Source organism: Rhopalosiphum padi, chromosome 1, assembly GCF_020882245.1.
Source record: "Rhopalosiphum padi isolate XX-2018 chromosome 1, ASM2088224v1, whole genome shotgun sequence".
NCBI classification, from domain to species: Eukaryota; Metazoa; Arthropoda; class Insecta; order Hemiptera; family Aphididae; genus Rhopalosiphum; species Rhopalosiphum padi.
This window is the reverse complement of record NC_083597.1, coordinates 5,869,221-5,892,725: the sequence shown is the minus strand read 5'-3', so window position 1 is coordinate 5,892,725 and position 23,505 is coordinate 5,869,221. Positions and strand designations below refer to the sequence as shown.

The 23,505-nt window shown below is 30.0% G+C and overlaps 1 protein-coding gene across 1 annotated transcript in view; it reads left to right on the top strand.

Moving 5' to 3' along the window:
* Nucleotides 1-21,201, top strand: part of LOC132930557 (uncharacterized) — a 79,798-nt gene extending 58,597 nt beyond the window's left edge. The window contains exon 4 of the mRNA XM_060996493.1: nucleotides 12,877-21,201. Coding sequence (XP_060852476.1) covers nucleotides 12,877-13,680 — 804 coding nt within the window. The 3' untranslated portion in view covers nucleotides 13,681-21,201. The remainder of the gene's footprint in view (nucleotides 1-12,876) is intronic.
* The last annotated feature ends 2,304 nt before the right edge of the window (nucleotides 21,202-23,505 follow it).

Below are 23,505 nucleotides of genomic sequence, written 5' to 3'. Positions count from 1 at the left end.
CCGATAATACGCTGAACACTCACTGACGCTATAACTCTGTAAGTAGGTGTTGTAATATTGTATTATATTACTGTTATTATTTGTTATGCAAAGTTTTCAATAATTCTTTTAAAAAATTATAATAGATTTGAAAACTTCAAAACTTTTGTTTTCACCGTTAAAATAAGTTTTGTCGCTCTTAAAAAATTGCCTCTTGGGGCAGCTGTCCCCTTTGCCCACCCCTGCCCTTTAACCCAGCACTGGTAGTTAAATAATTTTGAGAATGTAAAGACATGTGTGGGAGCTGTTTTTTGCTGTATAGTATTTACATATGCTACGTTTATAATAGGTAGTCATAAGTAGTTCAGGTTATTGATATAATGTTATGAAAAAATATTAACTCTCAATAATCAATATACATTATTATGAAGCACGGAACTGTTATATAAATTATATAAAAGGTGAATGTGCACAAGAGACATTATTTTTTTTTAATATTCGTCTGGTATTTATATTGATTATTGAAAAGTAGTTTCTATTTTGCATTAGTTGTACTATTTAGTGAATATTATGTTTTATTCATAAATTATTAAACAACAAAATATTATAAAATATAACTGTTAATGCGGTCTATTTACTAATAATATTATTGTACATCCTATGAATTCATATAAAAGTTGTTAAATTTTAAATAAATAATAATGTTAAATGATAATATAATGTAATAATACATGTTTATTAATATTTATTTCAAATAAAATCATTTGAAAAAGTTTGAAATGCCATAAATTGTAGTCACTACTATTGATTAATTCAATATCGCTATTTAAAATATGTGAACCTTATTTAAATTAATCAAAATAAATTTGGCAAAATTCCAAAAAAATATACCCGTATACTGTTATTTAAATTAATTATAAAACAGTATAATTAAAATAGTATACATAACGTATATAATAATGAAGAATATAATATTTATTTTTTTCGTTATAAATCATTAATATCCAAAAAACTTAATTTTATTTAATTATCCTTAGGGGAACTCTAAAACAAACATACTTGAAAATTGTTTGTTATTAACATAATTAAACTCGTATTAGTTAAAAGATAATAGTTCAGTTAATTTTTGTAACCTCCCATAAAAAAATATATATACCAATACCTATATAATTACTTGAAATAAAAATTAATTTATTAGAGTACCAACCTATATTATAATATAATTAGGTACATGTGTAAAAGTATTTAATTATAGTTATATAGCCATACTATTCACATAAAAATATATTATCTGACAATGGAGACAAACATAGGTAATATTTGTGTTATTTTTTATAACTTAAAGCATTAAAAAATAATTCTGGTATTTAATGGTTTATACGTTTTATTCATCGTAAAGTTTTTATTGAATTCGACAATACTCAGTAGTTATTGTTTTTAGCTCAGAGTACAGTAATAATATTAATTTTGTTATAGTTTGATGATAACGTTGGCCAAAAATTAAAATTTTATAGCTAAATGTCTGTACTTAAATATAAATTAATTTCTTAGAAAAATAAATAAAAGCATCAAATATCAAAAGTCACAACGCATTATATTTTGTTTTTTTTTAACTGCATTGTTTTAACCATTGTCGTAGACTCGTACATTATCTGTAGATTTATTAACGGTTTGCTTTCTGTTCTTAAAAGCGTCCATCTTAGTTAACGTTCTCATCTATCTGTTGTTACAAATGTTTTCTTTAATGTTTAATTTAAAAAATTCTACGTCATAATATTCTTACAAATTGCTCTCAGTTTTAAATCATTTTTTTTTAACAACACTAAAATGAAAAGGATGTGTAATTATTTTGTTCGTCTAAAACATTTCTAACCGACAGATATTTAACTATAATTTTAATGTAAATTATAAAACTGTAATAAAAAATACACTTAAATAAATTTTATGAACAAAATATTGGATAATATGCATAATTAAGAGGAATATTGGTAGAATTTATTTATTCGCGCTGATTATAGAAAAACAACTTTTAGTATTTATTATTAATCATGTAACAAATTATGAAAATAATATTAAGTTATTACAATTTAATACCGAAAAAACTGTGTTATTTTAGTTGTTTACTGAGGTTTTTAATGATTTAATTACGAAAGACACAATAAAATTCATTAATTTATTGTAAACGTCAATCAGTTAAAATGAATTAAAAATTTAAAAATATGATAAAACAATATCTAGTTAAAAGTTATATTTATTGATTTATCTTTCGTGGATAAAATATTTTTTTTCTATACATTATACAATTCTTAACATGTTTTTTAACTCTCAAATTAATTTTACTTTACACATTGCTGAGCCTCCCGCTTTTACCCTTTAACCTAAATAAACTATTCAAAAAATAAGTCTTGACTAATTCCTTGATCGATGTTTGTAATTCTGAATATAGAATACATATATATTATATAAAAAAAAATAAAGTATTAAATACGTGTTATTTGAAGAACTGCATACAAAAAACACAAGTTGTTATATTTTTATCATAAACAAATAAACAATGGTTCAATCGACTTCGAAAATTTTTTTTTCATAACATGTCATGTTATGAATACTATAAAATGGTCAAAAATATTTCATTTATCACTTATAGTAAAGTGATGATACTGATAATATTAGGATTTTATTAGGAAAGCAATTATTTATTTTATTGATATACAATTAATTAATTATAATGCTAAATAGCCCTGGCCATATGAATTCTTTTTGGACATTATAATGAAATTATTTTTAAATTTATTTTGATTGGAACTTTTTCCAGTGGTTGCTTATAAAGAATATCAAATGAAATATTATAACTATATGGTTTGCAAGAACAAATTTAGAACTTAAGTAGCTCCCGAAGTTAGCTCAACATACATAACGATTTTAGTGCGTTTTAAGGTAGATTAAATTGTTTAAAATGTTTTCGTTTTACTAACATACTTCCATCGTATTTTATACATTTTTAAATACCTAACGGAAAGATTAAATATACTCACAAAATTATTAGTAATTAATATTATATATTACATTTTTTATCATTTTTATCACAATATTAAAAAAAAAAAAAATATATTTAATGTATACATATTAATAAAACAAAATGTTTTACATTTATAATGTACAGTCAACCAGTGTCTACTATCTACACCACTATAAAAATACACCAAATAAGGTGCGACAGTATTTTTTTTATTTTTTTTTTAATGTATTTATTCGCGAAGTAGATGACGTTTTTTGGGATTTATCGAAACAATCTCTAAGGAATTCAGCAGTAACCGATAAAAAGTGGAAAACTTTAGAGTCGACGTCAACAGTATAGAATATCTTTATTCCCGCTAGTACTTGATATTTCATGGTAAATTACGCGCAAACATTATTGACAGCCTCTATCAGACCCACACTCATGTGTGAGTATTTTCATATAGGTCGCTGCGTTAAACTTTGCAGTAACGACGCAAAATCAACCGGAACAATAAACAAAAGGACGAAGGTGGAGGAAAAAATGTTTTTGGAACGTGTACAACAGTCGGATGTGTACACGCGTCTTGAGCCTACATAGTCTATCGAGTATTATTTACTCAATATTGCAGTCTCAAAAAAACACCCATTCTCACGTACGCCAAAATGGGCGTGCGCTGTTGGGCTATAAATTCCAATACTTGTATCTCCGATTGAGAGTTACTGCGCACCCTAACCGTCCGCCAACCACGTACGTATAGGTACTGCACGTGCACCGAAGGAAGCTGTCCTCGACGTCTGTAGTATTTTATTATGCACCGTCCCGTCGTCGGTGTCTTAGGCCGTTATTTACCATATTATCATAGCACCTATATATATATATATATATATTACACACTCACACATCCTCGAAACGATGCAGATTTATACTTCCCAGGAGATCAGTGCAGTTTGCCCTTCACGCGCACCGTTCCAGTTTCTGTACGTTATCGAGGCCATTGAATACTTAACACCGCGGTGAAGATGTTTCAACAAAATATTTTTAAAAAAAAGACAGTATAACATTGAAAGGATATTTTTTATTATAGTTAATCGTATATATATATAAATTATAAGTGAATGATAATATAAGCAATCAAAACATATTAAATCGGAGTCTGAAAATGAGTTCATATTCTTGGCATTTTTTAACAAAAAATAAAAATAAAACTAAACAATTTTAAAAGTGAGTATTTTATTTTAACAGATAGACAATAATACAGATTGACAAAAATGAAAATGACTAAAAAAAATCTAATTTTTTGTAGAATTTCGTGTTTGGAGCTCCCTGTTGTCAGACTGAGTGACATTACATTTGTATAGAATTATTAATAGTTTGATTCACTAAACAGTATAATAATATAAAATACAACAATTCAACAAAAATATCATTTTTATCGTTGTCTGATAATATATCAAACGTAAATATCTATATATTATTAAGTGCTTCTAATAAGACATGTATTTAATACGTTTATATTGTTAGGTATTTTTGTCACTGTATATTGCAAATAATAGATAGTATTCTTGTTTGATGTGAACACATTCAACAAGAATATCTATACATTTTAATAATATTATATGCGTATAATAAAAATATTATTATATAGAATATAGCAACGCATAAACTGTTTTTGGGTGAGAGGAGAACTTAAGAGTATTGATTCTAATCCTTTATTATATCCACAACTGTGAATAATTATATTCTATTTACGATCGCTGCGCATTTGCTCATATTATAACGCATGGCAATTACTCGTTTATTTCAAATCGGTAGGGAAACGATTCGCATAAATTCTTTTGCTTTTTTTTTACGCGGATTCACGATAGGTTAACAGGTCGACCTTAAAGGGTATAATTATTACATTTTAAATACACGCCTTGTGGCTTAGCGTCAAATCGTTGCACAATTTATTCACAAGCCGTATAGTTGGTGAGATGTAATATTTTAGCGGTAGATGCTACGGAATTGAATAAAACCAATTACTATTTAAATGTAACGACTCGAAAAACACAGATGCACATATTATACAATATTGTACAAGAAATATTTTTAAATGTTTTGATTTTATGACATTGAATTATTTCCTATAAAAGTCATAATGACTCGCGGATGTTGAGATTTTTTTGAATAATGAATTAATTTTGCGTGGGATGAATAATATCATTTGTTAATTTCTGACTATATTATTATGCTAGACTATAATGGTATGTAATATGGATCAGACAGCTGCCAGTCTACGTCGTGAAACACGATTTTTGATTTTTTTTTGTTCAAGAACAAAATACCATTGTTTTATCTCTCTTGTGCGTTTAATGTTTGAAATCAGCTTTGATAGAGGCAGTTTCTATAAATGAATTATACTACGAATTAACAGTTATTATTTGGTCAGGTGTTAGTGCACCATCATAACGTGTTTGATTTTATCAACATTACATAATATTATACATAATAAACACCTGCAGTATCGTTACGATGTCGTCATTGAAACGATATTCCGCGGTCATTTAAATTTATACACGAACAATAAAAAAAATAATAATATCAAGATTCGATACATTATGGTCGGGGAAGAAAGGGAAAACATTTGAATCACTACGTTCCACTTGTGGTAACATAACCGCTGAATATTTCGTTATATTTTTCAATATTTCAAATATTAATTTTATAATTTATTATTATTATTATTATAAAACCACTGTTTATCCACAACCATCGTTTTATTCTCAAGCATTGCAACCGTATAAGCCATATATTTTTGATTTTATGCACGTATTTATGTTATGTATCTAACATATATACGTTAAACATATTCATATATGTGTATATATCGTATACACATACACCCATACAAAAATTGTTCTATATAATATTATGATTCTGTATAAACTAGATCGCTTCTCTGAGTAACCCACATCCCTACTAAACTATAAAAAACTATCGTTCACGAGTTTTTCTTTTGACCTTTTTTTTCGACGATTAAGTAATAAAAAAAAAACTGAAAACATTTTGAATGTGGCAAATGCAATTTTTGTTTGATCGGAAATATACAACGGATGTGACCCTTGTAATTCACCACTAGGGAAACCAGTAGCGGTAGGCTACCTGCAAAGGATTCTACTTGTATTAAAGATACTAAAAATCCCTCTCACAGTTATATTTGATATATAATTTTATACATGTGGTGTAAAATGAAATACATCAACTTTATGTTATTCCATTTCTACTTCTTATGAAATACAATCAAAAATATCGTTCGTCCGTTCCGTGAATGATGTAAAACCCATGCGACCGTGTTATAATGATAAATTAATCACTATGATCATTATTTAGGATCAAAAATAAAATAAAGAAATTACATAAAAGTTCTATACAATTAACAATTTTACTAAAGACAGCTCTATAAGATTTTATAAGTTAGGTATAATGAAACTATGCTTTCCTTATTGTTATATAATATATAGGTGGGTATTAAATTAATTTCAAAATAGCGAAAATTAAAAGTCATAATTAAATAAACTAATGCTCCAGATCTGAACGAGAACTTGTTTGAAATGTCAAGTGATTTAATTCAGTATGAAAGTCTTGCGAGTTGTACAAAGGTAGTTAATTTAATATATTTAATTCGACATTGTTACAAATGTATTGATTTGAAATCGTGAGTTCAACCACATTTCCTTAAATTAGGAAAGTTTATAATTTCTAAATTTGATTTGTCAAGCCAATTTAAGTAATTTTGTGTTATAAAGTGATTTCTGCAATACATAATTATAAAATAAATACTCATCTAAAATGTATATGCATGTACAATATATACATATATCACAATATATATATATATATATATATATATAGTGTATACATTTCATAAGAACATTTTTTGCAGTATTAAAATGTTATAATGATAGAAAGTTCATCTTAGATTTAGCATTATTTAAAAATCAATATCTTAAGTAATACTGCAGTATTTACATATTATTTTTTTTTATTTCAAACATATTATATTAAACACTCCACTTAAAAAAATCATTTGCCTACTAAATATGATATAGCTTAACAATGTCAAATAAAATAAAAATTAGCGTTTTGACAGTTTTATAACTATGTACATAATATACATATAATTCTTCAAAAATATTTTTTTAATTTAATAACAGATGAAATAATTTTTAGGAAAAGTTTTCTATACGCGTTCAAAATAAAATAAATTTATAGAAATATTGTTATCTTTATATTATTGCTCATTGAAGTACAATATAATAAATAATTTTCATATATAAAAAATTATTGCTTCTGAAATATAGTTTTATTGGTTAATATTTTTCGTTTGATAATATAATAATACATATTATATAAAAATAATGTGAATATAAATTAAAATGATTATCCCGATTATATAATCGTTTAGGTTTCTATAAACCTCAAATGTACAAATAAGTTTTAAATCGTCCCTAATTTAACCTACTTATAATTTAAAAAAATAGGTATCTACTTACTATAAGATTGTTTTAAATATTCTTACACAATATATTTTTTTCTTACTTTATTGTATTTATCAAAATAATAAAACTTTTTCTAAATTATATCAAAATGTTATTATTATATTATAAAAATGTATAAAATATCATGATTTTAACTAATTTAAAAAAAAATGTATTAATTTAAAACTTTAAACTTGATAAAATGTATTATAATAGTATTACAAGATTTCTTACAATAATATAAAACTTATATTATCATAATCTACAGTTTTATATATTATATGTAATAATGTAATATTATATATATATCACATTTTCTGAAATTAAAGTAATTTTTTTATAATAGGTACATATTGAATTTTAACTAATAGTTATTATTATAGAAGTTTAAATTTTTAAAAACTTAAATTTATCTGAATAGAAAATTATCTGTACAATTATATAAAAAGTATCGGTAAAGTGTATATTGTAGCTATTCCGTAACTATCAATTGAAGATAATCGTTAATTTTCGATTTTATTATTTTAAGAAATATACAACACACTGGCTACCGGATAAATAGTATTCAGTCTTCGTTCGGAACTTAAAATTAAAGCAGAAGAATTCTGTTCAATTTATTAAATATTAAGCCATGCAACCCTTGGTTATCCTAACAAAAATCAAAGTAAGATGAACTGCGGCTCGCGTTAAATTATTAAACGCATTTATTTTATTGAAAATATAAGTGAAACTTCAATGAAAGATTAATAATACATCCGCTCGACGGTCGAAAATGGTACCCACTAACTTGAATGTTGAAAAATCGTCTCACGAACAATCGAATCCGAGCCATGAATAGGGAAAATAATTAAGTTAGATGAAACGACCACCTTTTATCAACACGACCCTGTACAATTTGTGGTGTTAGGTCGTGGAATATAGTCCGGGTGATCGATTTATGGTGTTAGCGTTATCAAACTAATCTATATTAATTAGTTTAATCTAATTAATGGCGCATTCTTTCAAAACCATTGTGATTTAAAGCGAAATCCTGAACGAAAAAAAAACATGTATAGGTTAGGTGCGGTGCACAATGTATTGTGTCGTAAATATCGTAATAATCAACCATTTATGTCAACGATCTTTATGTAAAATAATATTTTATATCACAGTGATGTGTAGGTCGAGTGACTGTCGTCAACTCATGCACTAAACACGTTACTATATCTCAATTTACGTATGCACAACAAATTCATTGTTAGTTGCAATATCGAAAATCAAAAATGTGAATACAATTTTCAATTTATTGAAAAATATTTGTAGAAAAAACATACTATATAGATCGATAGGTCAAACACCCGTATAAATCCAATTCTGGGTTATATCGAACCTATGGCAGTAATTTTCATTATACTATATTAGGTACACTAGACCAGTGTTTCTCTATATTTTTACCATGGCGACCTCGCAAATGAAAATTCAATTTTTTAGCGATCCCTAAATATATATTTTATATACAAGTCCATGATACATATTTTATACATTTTCAAGACCCTAAAAATTTAGCTGACGACCTCTAAGGGGGTCGCGACCTCAGGTTGAGAAACACTGACTATAGAAAATATTTTATTATGTCCAAGCTTTACTGATATCAAGAAGAATGTGTCCCAGTAAATTCCAGATAAGGTTATGTAAATACATCAAATGTCATACATCAAAGCAAATACCCATTATTTAGTGATATTGCATATTATATAACAAATCAAAACGACAGTGGGAGCACATAAGAATAATATCACTATATTATAATAGTAAACATAAATACGTGTATAAATTATGAATGTGACGACTATATTATGGATATTAAACAGTTTTGTAAATATAACTACTACTTACTAGAATAAATAAAACGTAAAGTTATAGGAACCTAATATAAATAAATAAAAATAATAAATATACAGTCCTGAGTGTTCTACATAAATCTAATATTACCTATAAGAAACATATCAATACTTAAATAATTAACACAACTATTAACTCAAAAGTGTAAATGTCTGGGTATGAAGTTATGAACAGATTTATGCGCTATGTGTTTATGCTATAATTATTGCTTAAAGTTTAAAAAAAAAATATTAATTTTCGTAAAATATATTAAACAATTTTATATAGCAATTTGTAATAAGTAGTTTCAAAGTAAAATAAAAAATAAAATTTATAATAATTAAATGGATACGTTTTATAAAATGTACACAGATTTTTTTTAAAAAATGTAATAAGCGACGAGTTACTTGTTTTAATAGCATGTATTTAATATTTCAGAAAGAATATAAACAAATAATGAGTAATAATAATATGCCAGCAATAAATGGTTGCAATTAATATTTAAACAGACTTATCAAAATTGTATTGTTTTCTCTTTCTTATTCAAATAGTTCTTTGTTATATTATTTAAACGAATTACTTTTTCATTTATCTCACATTATTGAAGCCTGTAACTTGTAAGTAACAGATTATATTTTTAATAATTATTATTGAACTTATATTTTAATTATTAATTTATTATATATCTTATTTATATTGTTTTTAAATAGGTATTTAAGTTTTATAAAACAGTAAACTACTGTTTTAACTTTTAATTTAAAGTAAAAATTTAATATAATAAATAAAATATAAACACCGAGACAGTGGCATGGCAAAGGGTGTATTTGAGAGGTGGTCGTCTCTGAGCTTTTTAAGTAGCAGCGGGTGGGCGAGTAGGTAATGGCCAATGGGTAATAATTTAGTATTAACTAGTATTTTAGTATTTAATACGACAGGTAGTTAAAAATATGACAGTAAATTCCTTTATCGGGGTAGATGGGTAGGTGAAATATTAGACTAATCTATAAAAAAATGTCATGTTCACCAAGCCACTACACTGAGATAATCATAGGTGTAAAATAATAGTATAATTTTATATCAATCAATATTTGAATCACGATAATGATTGTTATAGTATTGTTGATATTTGTACAAATTATATGATATTATATAACTATGACAGTACGTATACATATATAAATATATAATATGTACTTATATTTGGTTTGTTTTGTATTTCTTCGAGAAAATAATATATGAACAAAATATATTGCGCTATACAGAAATATCTACTTTTTAAAATTAATAGTTACGATTATCTTAATATTATATTAATAAATAGTAGTTTTTTCTTTTCGTACTATCACAACATTATAATTCATAATACAACTATAAAAAATCCAACAAAATTAAAAATTATTTATTATAATTGTTGAGGATCAATGTGTTTTATTACCAGCCAATATGGTATTATGTGCAATATACATATTATTAACACGATTATCTGAAATTATTTACAATTTGTATAATTATTCGTACCTACATAAATCTTAATATTATTTCAATTTTTAAGTTCCCAAATACGTATTTTAAGAGATAAATATTAAAATAGTGAATAAATACAATGTATTATAACTTACTTATTGTTATAGTATATTATTTAAATACAATTGTATTTAGGTTATTAGTTCTAAATTTTCAGCTATAAGTTAAGGAAATACAATCTTCTTATAATATTATCTGATACTTTATTATAACTTATATTTACATAAAATAAGGATTATCAGTATTTATCTCTGATTATAGTTAATATTTACATAAAACCTATTACACGTTATATGCAAACGTCGAAAAAAAAATCATAACTTTATATAAAAAGATGTTGGACTATTAATAGTTTTGTGTAATATTATATAACATCTTAATATCGAAAGAGCGGATTACATTCAAATCGTTATTCTAATATTATCGGTAGTCGTTTTAATCTTATTAGATTATGAGCTACAATATGTAGATTGTATGCGGACATTAAATGATAAATGTAATAATTTATATACCTACTATAACATTCATTGAAATAGGTATAAAATGTTGCCTTTAATAGTTGATAATATAATATATTTTTGATAATATGTTTTTAAATATTATTTTGTAAAGGAACAATAACAATACTTTTAATTTGAACAGCATACTAGACTGTTTAGTTATCTTTTGTATTTTAGTCTTTCGTGCCACAATTCACAAATTCTAATCTCTGAGGTTAGGTTAAAAGTATTTAAGGATAATAACTCTATCAGAAGAGTACGAGCATAATTTAGCTGTATATTTTGTGAAAATAAAATAGATTATAAACACGAAATAAAATCAAATAAACTATAAAAGATCTAGTTTCCTCAGTATTATATTCGCTTTTGCTGGGAGATCATCCACGGTAGTTTACAAGTGAAGACAGTTATAGTCGGTAGAACACATCCCTCGACTGCAGGAAAGTCGTGTTTGAAACTTTCAAAGAACACAGTTCAAATAGCCCGGGGATAGAGTTAACCTACTGGAAAAACTTTATAAGAATTAATCGGACGGAGTATAATAAATAAAAACTACCTGCGAACATGCACAATACGAGTGGTCTGACATACTCGTTTTGTACAATCGAAAATACTTACAAATAAGTAACCCGTGGTAGAATAGTTATAATGATATTTTCGATACACGTGTTCTTATTATAGTCAAGGTATTTTGACAATTACCGAATTCTAGTGCTATTTTGGCAATTCATATTAAATTCTTACAAGTATAATTGTCCTATATGATTACCAAAATCAAAACGATATATTATAATGTATTTTTTATTTTCATTTTCGGTTATCATAAAAAAATAATTATATATCACGTGATGATTTTTATTGGATTACTATTTATATATATAGCCTACCGGCACATGGCGGTATTCTCAGTGTACCTTTTAAATTCCACAATTTTTAGCAGTAGACGTATTATTCCATCCAAATAAACTATAGCGATTTCAGCTGTAACCATAATAATATAACGATAACGGTTTTGAAGTTGCGACGGCTTAAAACGACCTATCGTCCGAATGTCGTCTAGCTGATGGTTTTGTCAATCGATCGAGTAGCCTATATGCATAATTCATGCAACAATTTGCCACACTCACGTGTTACGATATGAAAATAGTAAACATTTGTATAATATTATTATACTAAGGAAGGATGTGGAAGGCTCGTTTCACTCACTAACTCCGCACCAGTCCATACCAACTACCTGGGGGATTTACCACCGGGACCCAAACCCTCCCCCCTCCCCCGCTGTATCTTGTAATTTAAAATATTCAAAAATAAAATATGTATAATTTTGTTTTGTAAAAATAAAACCGAGATGCCTATTTTATGACGAAGATAATAATAATAAAACGTTTTCGAGTCCACGGAAATTTTCCCGGTAGTTATCTCGCCGACACAGTCCATTCGTTATATTTTTTTTTCCGCAAAACTAAAATGTTTTTTTTAATTTATTCGTTTACAGCACCGCACGTCGTTCTCCAAGTTCAACGTGAACAGCTGCCTGGAACCGTCAGCCATTTTCCAGACGATACAGCCGACGCACCGGGCCCTGCAAATCCGACCGCGGCAAAACTCCATGTTCGCGGGCGGCGGCGCGTTGCCGGGCTCGTGCGGCCCGTCGCAGCTGACCGGCCACTGCACGCTGATGGCCGGCCGTCCGCGGAAGGCCAAGTCGGCGGCCGACATCAAGTCGCTGGTGCAGCACGAGTGCGGCCCCGCCCGGACCAGCCGGTCGATGTTGCCGATGACCGTGGGCGCGGCCGCCGTGGCCGCGGTGGCCGAGCGCCGGGTGTCGTGCGCCGCGCCCACGACCAACTCGTCGTTCGGCGGTTACGGTTGTGGCGGCGGCGGTTACGGTTACGGTTCGCTGTCGGTGGCCGCGGTCAAGGAACGCCGGTCGTGCAGCCTGTTCCCGTCGCCCGCCTCCGCGGCCGTCCCGTCCGAAAAACGTTTCTTCTCGTCGTCGTCGTCCACCAACACGCCGCCGGCCCCGTGCCTGTGCGACGTCCCGTTCGGCCAGCCGTCGTCGTCGTGGGCTTCGGCCAAACGCGATTTCCTCATGACGCCGTCCACGTCGCTGGGCGGCGGTTCCGGTTTCGGCGGCGGCGGCATTGCGGGCGGCCGGCGCACGTCGTGTGGCATGGACCACCTGTGCCCGACGTCCATAACGCTGAAGGACCGCCGGCCGTCGTTCAACAACGTCATCGCTCAGGTGACCGCCGAACGCCGCCCGTCGTCCAGCATGCTCAGGATCAGCAACGTTTAATGCGGCGCAGTGCCAACTCTGCGGCAAATGTCGTGGTTAGCGATATCATAATATATTATAATATTATCGTGTTATTGTCATGGTGTTGCGTGTACCATTACGTGTGCGGCCGACCGTCCACAAAACGTATATTGTTAAGATGCAGGTCGACTTACAAAAAAAACAAAAAAACCAAATTTCTTTTTTTTCGGTCTTAGAGAACAAATGCCTATGATCCGTATATTACGCTCGACGCCGTACGACTTTAATATAAAAATTATAACTCAACATTATTTTTATCTCCTTCGGAATCCGAGTTATCGAGAGTCGACCGTATATATTATAATAATATAACTATTATAATACATTATCGTTTAATATACGGGTTTCATTTTTAAAGATAAGTCTACACACGCATACGTTTTTTGGATTGAATAATATTCTAGCCACGTGACCTACGTTGGTTTGTTTTAAATTATAATATTGTGTGTATAATATATATGTCGTTACTATGTCATGTGTACCTATAAAATATATTATTATTATTAACGCGTTGTAAAAAGTGCCCCCTTCCAAAAAAAAAAAAAAAAATAATAATAATAATAATAATAATATTAATCATTATAAATATCAACTAGTTGATTGTTGAAATTAAATTTAAACATGTTGTATAATTAAATTGGGAAATACAAATTCAACAAAGGAAAATAAGTTACACATTTTATTTTCAAGAAACATGTTCACATCCCCCGGGGACATCGTGCTTTTTAGTTCAATTACATTACGTACCTACCTATGTGATTGGCGCAGCATAATAACGAATTTTTAGAAAAAGTTTTTCTACAGCATTACAGAGTTTATTACAAAAAATAACAAACACAAATAGGCCTCAGTGTACAAATATGCCACTCACGGAAATTGACCCCCCTCCCCCCTAGAAAAAAAAAATAATCCCTAGTCCTCGTGCATAATGCGTATACAGTGATGTGATTTAATATTTTATCTAAGACTATTTTTGTTTAAATTTCGGATTTAACCATATTCGGATTTTTAATTTTGAGGCATAATAGGTATATTCAAAGTTTAGAGCTACTTAGGTATGATTAATGCATTTTTTAAGTGACAATTTATGTTATCAAGGTTTTATTTTATTTTTAAAAAATCTATATAGGTACACGGTGTTAGGTGCATATTATTGAAAATACAATATATTTTAAATAACAATCGTAGGTACAAGCTTTTACGTCAATGGGTGTGACAGTGTACAGTGTGACAAAATTCCAGTGAAACGACATATTGTACGTTGTCATAATATTATATTTCCGGGCTTAATCATTTCAAATCCGAAGAAACGTCGTGTTGTCAGTCTCTCGAAGATTATGTGCCCAAGGTGGTGTGTCACCTATATTATACACAGGTTTCTTGTTGTAGAGCTATATAGCTACTATTCATATACCTCTACGATCGTTGTCTGAGTTATTTAGAATGTATTGTATTTACATAATAATAATAGTATATGTATTATAAAATACATTTATATTTCAAGCATAAGAATAAGGTGATCTTGATGTATAAAAAATAATTATTAATATATTGAATCCTCAATAGAGTACGTAAAAATACACCATACCCGCAATAATCACATCCAGCGTTGTCGTAAAAAAAAAATATCAATAATAACCAATTCTAATATCCAATGTTATAATATTAGGTAATATAAATTGTACTAACATGTAATTTAAAATACTAAATACACTTCTAAACATGTCCCTAATAATAGGCACCAGAAATGTTTCCGACCACAGATGTCAATACTTACACCCAAGTTTCGTTGGTCTACTCGTTTTGTTAACGACTAAGTAACACGCTATATTACATTATAAGGCCATCAAATACATTTATTTGACTTGTTTAAGTTTAATTCGTGTCAAACGACAACAGTGGTAAAAATGATTTAATATTTTTGTTTTTCTTCTTTTTAATGATTGCTTTTCAAATTTTGTCACAGTAGAATAATAAAATAATATAATGGTAATAAAAATGTGAAAATGTGTAAGTATGTCAATTTGATTACACTAAAAACTCTATTTTCTTATATAATATCGAATTTCAATTTAATAATAAAAATGTATAACATAATGTCTAATAATAATAATAATAATAATAATAATCAATGTTATATAACGAAAGTCGAATAGATAAGCTTTATGCCTGTATAGTACAGTGTGTTTTGGATTTGATCGGGATAAATGTCTGTGACGATAATTCGATTTGGCGAGAACGCGTTCACGAGTTCGGCCAATGATAATAAATGAATCGCGTACATCCTTAGGTTTCACTGCAAAGACGATACAACCCGTCTATAAATGACCACGGTTTCGGACACATATTTCAAACGCGATTTTCAGTGACGATAACAAATCAATACAAATGTTTCCTCTTGTAGGTATGTTATTATTATGACCCGTCCCTCATTCTGATTTCGGATAAAGAGGATAGCCTATAGGGTTTCGATATGGACGCGTCACGTTCTCTGAACTTAAAACACACGGTGGAGATAAAATATATTAATCACCATGAAACGTTATCCAAAGTCACTGTGTTGTGAACACGCCGATAACATTTATCGAAAACCATAATAATAATAATAATATATAAATCGTGTTGTGTACGCCGCAACGGACTCGTGACACGCATTATTCCCCTCGTGCCCTCGTGCGTTATTATATACGTATCGTATCAATACAAAACGATGATAGGCGTAATACTGTACAGGTATACAAATACATTTTAAGAGCGTTAGTACGCGTTTTAACGAAACAATATTATTATAATATTAATTATCCGTGTTTATAAGATTTAAGTTAATTTATAATATTGTAATCATTATATTTTACGTACGCTATTTAAGGAAACATAAATAATAACATTTAGTTAGGCGATAGCAGTATAAGTTCATTACAATATATTTTATTATGGTTAAAATGTTCAATAATTTAACATCTGCATTTATCGTTGTGGCAATAATGTCACGTGAAAACGTTACGCAGCGTTGTTGATACAACGAATAAGGCCAATATTATTATATCGTTTTATCAAAAACCGTGTTTTTTTTTTTTTTTTTTATTCGTCTGTCTGTCACGAGTAATCGGTGTTATCGCCGTAATACGATATAATTTTACTACCACTCCATTAGTCTTTGACATTATAATACGATATTATTGCGTAATGATATATTTAAAAGTTTGGCCAATGTCGTTAGTTCCTCGCGATAATCGAAACGTCATTATTAAAACACGGCGACGTTATTCGCGGGACGGTTGAGGCTATGCGAATATTTTTATCATTTTTAAATCTAGTTTCGTTTCTACGTTTTCAAAACTCATTACCATAGTTAAACAATATTCAAGCAGCGTACGTACATTTTCCTCTCATAATGACCTACGACGACGAGGCTACATAATTGACGAGCATAATACTATGTATATATATATACACGTGTTTATTACTGTATAATATTACGGCGTGCTACATTCTAACCATTTTTTTTTTTTAACTAAAATTTTTTCCCCTAAATCAAATACCTCCGTCCAATTAATAATAAAATATTATAAGGGACAGCAGATAGTTACGAAGAATAATAATTGTCGATACACAATTAGAGATGTATAACGCAGCTCTGCAGCACGAAGAGCTTAATTTTAATTGATTTTATTTTTTACCCGACATCATAATAATATTATAATGTACACTTTTTCATAAGGGTTTGAATATCACGTTTTTTTTTTCTGGTTTTAATTGTGCACTTTACTTAATGTTTCCCTCTATGTAGGTGTACCAGTGCGAGGGGTAAAATAATTAAACGTACGGTAGTGTAGTACAAAAAAATGACACGAACAGGCTAATGTTTTGTGACCGTCCTCTACGGGAGCGTGGGCGATAAAAAAAAATTAGGTGTTCCTATGGTTATATGTTGAAAAAAAAATTCTTATATGGTTTAACAAGTAATTATTTAGACATAATATGTAATCGTGTTAGGGATAGAACAATAAATTGAAATAAATAAGTCGTAGCCGAATAATTACGCTGAATGATTTCGATTCGTTTCACTTTTAATGCATCGTTTAGGTAATGTATTGCAAAAACAAGGTTATATATAAATTGCTATTACTGTTATTGGTTTCATTGTGAGTGTACCACTTTCTGTATCTCACCTGAGTGCTTACCCGTACCGAATCTGACATCGTTTGCCGATAACGGTATAAAAGTTTTTAAATTGAAAAACTAACCACCAGCCATGCGTGGAACTTTTCTAGTTTATTGGTCATTCATAGCACGAGTACTTCGTTTTTATTTATTTATTAAATCCCAGGCGATCAGTTAAACATATTATACACAGTAGATAGGTACCTAATGCGTACGAAAAGATGACCACACACATACACACCCCTAGAAGCTAAAAGTACTAGACACGATCGTTAGACTGTCCAACAAAGGGTGAGTTGTACGCCCGTTGTTGGTAGGTGCCACAGCTATTATTTCCATTCTGATCTACACGTTTTGTAATTAATTTTGCATGTATACCGATTACTCGGGACATATAAGCCAGACGTATTACGTCGGCGAATGAACGTTGAATATGTACGTCTCTTTTAATATTTGAAATACAAAAAATAATAATAATAAAAATGATTGTGTATAATAAAAACAAGAGTGGACGAAAGAGATATACATAATAACAATATCATCGCGGGAAAATGTAAAATAGTGTATTTTTTTAAACACTTAAAACAAAAAAAATATTCACATTTCCCCCGTGGCATTGTCTGGTTTGCTATAAGATAATCGCCTTATATGATCAGTACGATTACATTTGTGTAGTGTGCGCGTATCTCGGGGAAACGTAAAAACAAATAGTGTGCCCGACTTTAACTGATCCCACTTTTAGCTAATGCGCGCGCGTGTAATCTCCTCGTAAAAACGGCATGCGATACATTTTGAGAACAATTATTATCGAAAACTACTCGGACATTTCAGTCGACTTAATGACGCGTGTAAAGTGCTGCTATATATACACGGCGCGCGCAACGGTATCGGAGAATGTTATTTACTGCCATCGTGTCCCGTTTTATTGTTTTCCGCTACACATCCGTTTTTTTTTTTTTTGAAAAATTGCCCACACCCCCCTCCGTCACGCGGATCACATAATTTGACATAACAGTTGTAGTATCTTATAACAATAATATAGACGTATAAACGTACCGGACGAGAGCACAACTGCATACATAACGCACATGCATTTCACTAGCCAAGTATATACTCGAGGTAATATATAAAAATGCAAATTTTAATTAATTTTTTTTTTTAACCGTAACCATTTCTGTTAATATGTAATCTGTTGTCTCCGTTGATATGTTATTTTTTTTTAATAATGATTTGTTAAATTCGTTTTTTCTGATTATCATCTTGCCATTCACCGAGAAAATAAAAATCGAAAAAAAATATAAATATTTTCATTCCACTATTGTTTTCCATTCAAGTAAAAAACACAATTCGACTTGTGTAATGGGACAAAGAACGTTTCGTTGGAGTTTTTCCAAACACAATGCTGAAAACAGGGACGGTATTGAAAAATAAAAACTGAACCTGTATGGCTTACATTAGACACCATTCAATTTATTCATCCATATCCCGCACTAAATAACACGCGTGTCATGCAATTTTTTATACTAATGTATGTGTGTGACCGCTTATTTTCGATAAAAAATTAGTGTGATAAATATAATGGTTGCTTATTGCAGATCGCCATCGATTCTTCTACAACGACCTTGACCATACAACTTTTTTATTGAAATTATCGTCCACGATTTATGCTTTCGTCTCCGTCGCAAAAGTTCTCTTGTGACATTCATCATAATGTATCGTCTTTGTAACTTACACTATTATGCGATAATTTGACGTACGTCCAGCAACTAGTGTACGAACTAAGCCGAATTTCTCATGCTCCAATCATATAAACATATTGAAAAATAAATCGTAAAAGGATTAAAATATTATAAAATACAAAACATAAAATACCTACAGAAATTATTTTTTCAACTTTTTAAAGTAGTTTGTAAAATATATTTATTAGTGTTAAAATGATATTTATCCTTTGATAGAAATCTATATAAAATTTTATCTTTTTTTCAAAGCTTTTGTCTTAAATAAGTATGCTTGTAGTTTTTATTGATAATTATAATAAAACGATAATATACACTTTATAGTACTTAATCAAAAATATTACGTTATTTCTTTTCTTCACTATAATTTCGAAATGTCAATAGCTCTAGATGATTTATAATACAGGAAATTTTATTTTGTTGCGCCCGAGATACTTGGATCAAATACAAAAGATTAATGTGATGCAGCACAACCGGCAATCGCCCAATGTGTTATTTGTATTATGTGTACTATATGTATTACGTCATTTATGCAGACTTCGTATTCATCGATAAAATAAGGCAGAAATGTAGTATTGTTTACACAGAATCTCTTCTGCTATCGGTTAAACGAAAAAAAAAATATTATTGAAAATCAAGTGTAATGCATACAAATTAAATTAAAACATAAACAAAATGAAAGAGATTTTCAAAATAGAATGAAAGTATTTTTCAAATATAATTTTTAATAATTGTCAACCAGCTTATACATATCTATGTATATATATATATATACTTTTAACAAATAAATCAATAACTACAGACAAAATATTATCGACGAAATAAAATTATTATTTACCACTTATCGAGGAGTGACAAAAAATAACCTTTAGTTTGACGTCTTGTGAAAAAAAACTAAGTGTATTATAATAAATATAAATAATGATTCTTACTTGAATTTAAAGAATATTAAAAAAGTGCCAAAATTGCTTAATACAAAACATATTTTGTGTAAGAATGTTTTATTTCTGTCACTGATTATTATATTATATAAGATAAGATAAGGTAATTTTATTTGATAAAAATAGATCTAAATATATATATACATATAATATATTATTATTATATTTAGAAATGCAAATACATTTATGTTATTTAATTGTAGCTATTTTTTATGAAATACTTTATTTCAATTTTGTATTTTTAATTGTAGAATTAGAATAATTTTTAAGGATGAAAAGCGGTTGCCGGACCACAGTAAACTTAAGCTCTATTACGAGGATAAAAGAGAGAAAATAATTTTTTTTAACTAAAATATACTTAATATAAGTCTATATTTTAATAGTAATTACTCATTAGTATTAGAATTCTATGATAATTTATTCATAATATTAAGGATAGGTTTACAAAATTAATTTATAATAAATATATTGTATTCAAAATGTGTTAATGAATATGATATTAATAACATTTACACGTTGTATTAGTATCCTTTACTTTACCTGCAGTTTATATATATATTGTAACATAAATATATTTCTAGAATAATACAATGTAATAGAACTTTATTTATACTAATGATATATCAATAAAATAAATGTATTATTTCTTTAACTTTGAATTCCGATATTTTCTTATACCATGATAGTAGAAGTATGTATCTTAAAAAAAAATGTTTTTAATTTAAAGTTAAAAATAGATTATTTGTTTGAATGGTAAGTAAATGCAAAATAGACAGATTACATCATAATTTGGATGTGTAAAAATAATGGGATTTAGTGAATAATTTATGACTAAATACAAACATATAGTATACACGAGTTCATTATTGTAGCATATATACAAATGTGTTAGTGTTCAATTTGACAAGAAAATAAAAACGTTCGTAGATAATTTTATTCAACGACACGTCGACACATTTAAAAATACGTTTAACTGACATAGAATAGGAAGAATTCAAAATGTACCCGTTACATAATATTATACAGAATGTATACTGGACGACAGCTGTTAACCATTCGAATCCCACAAAAACAACCCGCGGTCATCGACTACAATTATTATTGTCTGAGTATTCTGCGTCCAAGCCATTAGCGAACTAAATTATAAATTTCCATTAAAGACCACGCCCACCGCCGTTTATAATATTATTGTACTCCTCAGTCGGCGGGTCAGATGGTCAATATTTAATGACCTGTACGTTCTCCGGCGATATAATATTTTATGACATCTGATCGTATAATAGTATGCACAAACACACACGTAAGTATCCGTGTAAAACAAGACGTTGGAATGTCCCGTAATAATCGTGATTACCGCGAGTCTATAAACGAGCATCTCGTTCCATCTCCAACTGCGTCTATCTATCTTCTGGTTCACCTCGATCGGGCAACAAAGTTTACGGTAGGATTATAGAAACATCTTGTACAGCCGTTTTATATATGTATAGTAATTTTCTCGATTGGCTTTTGTTTGTTTTCAGAGTGCCGAGGCGTTTGCGCTCATGTCAACGGTCACGGCCGGGTGAAGGGACTCGACGAAATTAATACGCGGCGCGTCTGACCTGTACAAGTGCACGTTGCGCCGCGGCAAAGGATCGAATTACGACCGTTAATTTCTTTTCGTCCAGTGATATAGTCACGAGTACTTTGGGCTTTACAATACAATGATGTACATTACGATACGGACGGGGCACTTTGGCGCAGTCGAAAGTTTTATCGTCTCTCTTTCATGGACGGTAGACCGCCACGCACCTCCTAGCCCCGCACAGTCCGGGAAACGTTCTCACGCCGCGAGAAATAAAAATAAAATTATATCGCGTCGTCCGCGTCTGGCGTCTGTGCAAAAGTCGTGTTATTTACACGAATTTTGTATGACAAATGTTTTTCGTATCTTGAGATAATGAAGTGTATACATTATCGTTATATTGCGTGTAGCTCGGGGGGGGGGGAGAACAAAATGACGGGGTCGCGATCGATTCTTCGGCAAGACAGTGGTCGAATGCGACGATTTTATAATTATCGCGTGCCGCCGTACGTAGTAAACGGGGCAGAAACATGTCTCTTGAAATTTCCGTCAATACCTGTCATGCCTTCGCTATTGGAAAACGCCGTGGCGTTTCTTAGTTGGGGTTTTATTTAAATAAGATCTCAAACGCGACACAAAATACACATCGTAACTATAAAACACTCGATAAAACGCACAGTGTTCGATGGTATTTACGCGATAGTAATGTATAAATCATATTCTATATCCGTCCGTTATGGATAATATTATTATGAAATAACATTACGGCACTAGGCTGTATTATGCGTAGATCACGCGACGCGCACCGAAGACTACACAGCGCACAGGCCAAATCGGAACGTCTGCATCACGCGATCGTTTTGTACGTCGTCAAATGACACCGACGCAGCGAAATCGCCTATTCACGGCGCCGTCTTACGCGACGATGTTCATAGATTATATTATTATGGAAGATAATAAAGTAACGTCGTCGTGCATAGCAGTATACGATAACGATATGATACGCGCGTACCTATAATAAACAGTGCACATAATACATCGTGTGCATCGCGTTTGCGACAATATTATGCAGCTGCACGAGACTGCGGTAATGTATTGTAAATCATATAGCGATAAAAGAAAATTATTATACATTTTTCCACATCCACGATGTAATAATATTATACGCCATACTCGAGTACATAGTTATATATATATATAGTCAAGCGGCCGAGGTGAAAAATACACCATATAAAAACCACATACATTGTGTGCGCAGATAGCGATTCTGGCCGTCGTAAACTAAGAAAAACATCGGTCGACGATGACGTATAAACGTATACAATAATGCGCGCGCGACTAACACACAATGCACCGCCCTAGAAGCTAGAGCTTCGCGAGGTAAGATTGATGACGCGTA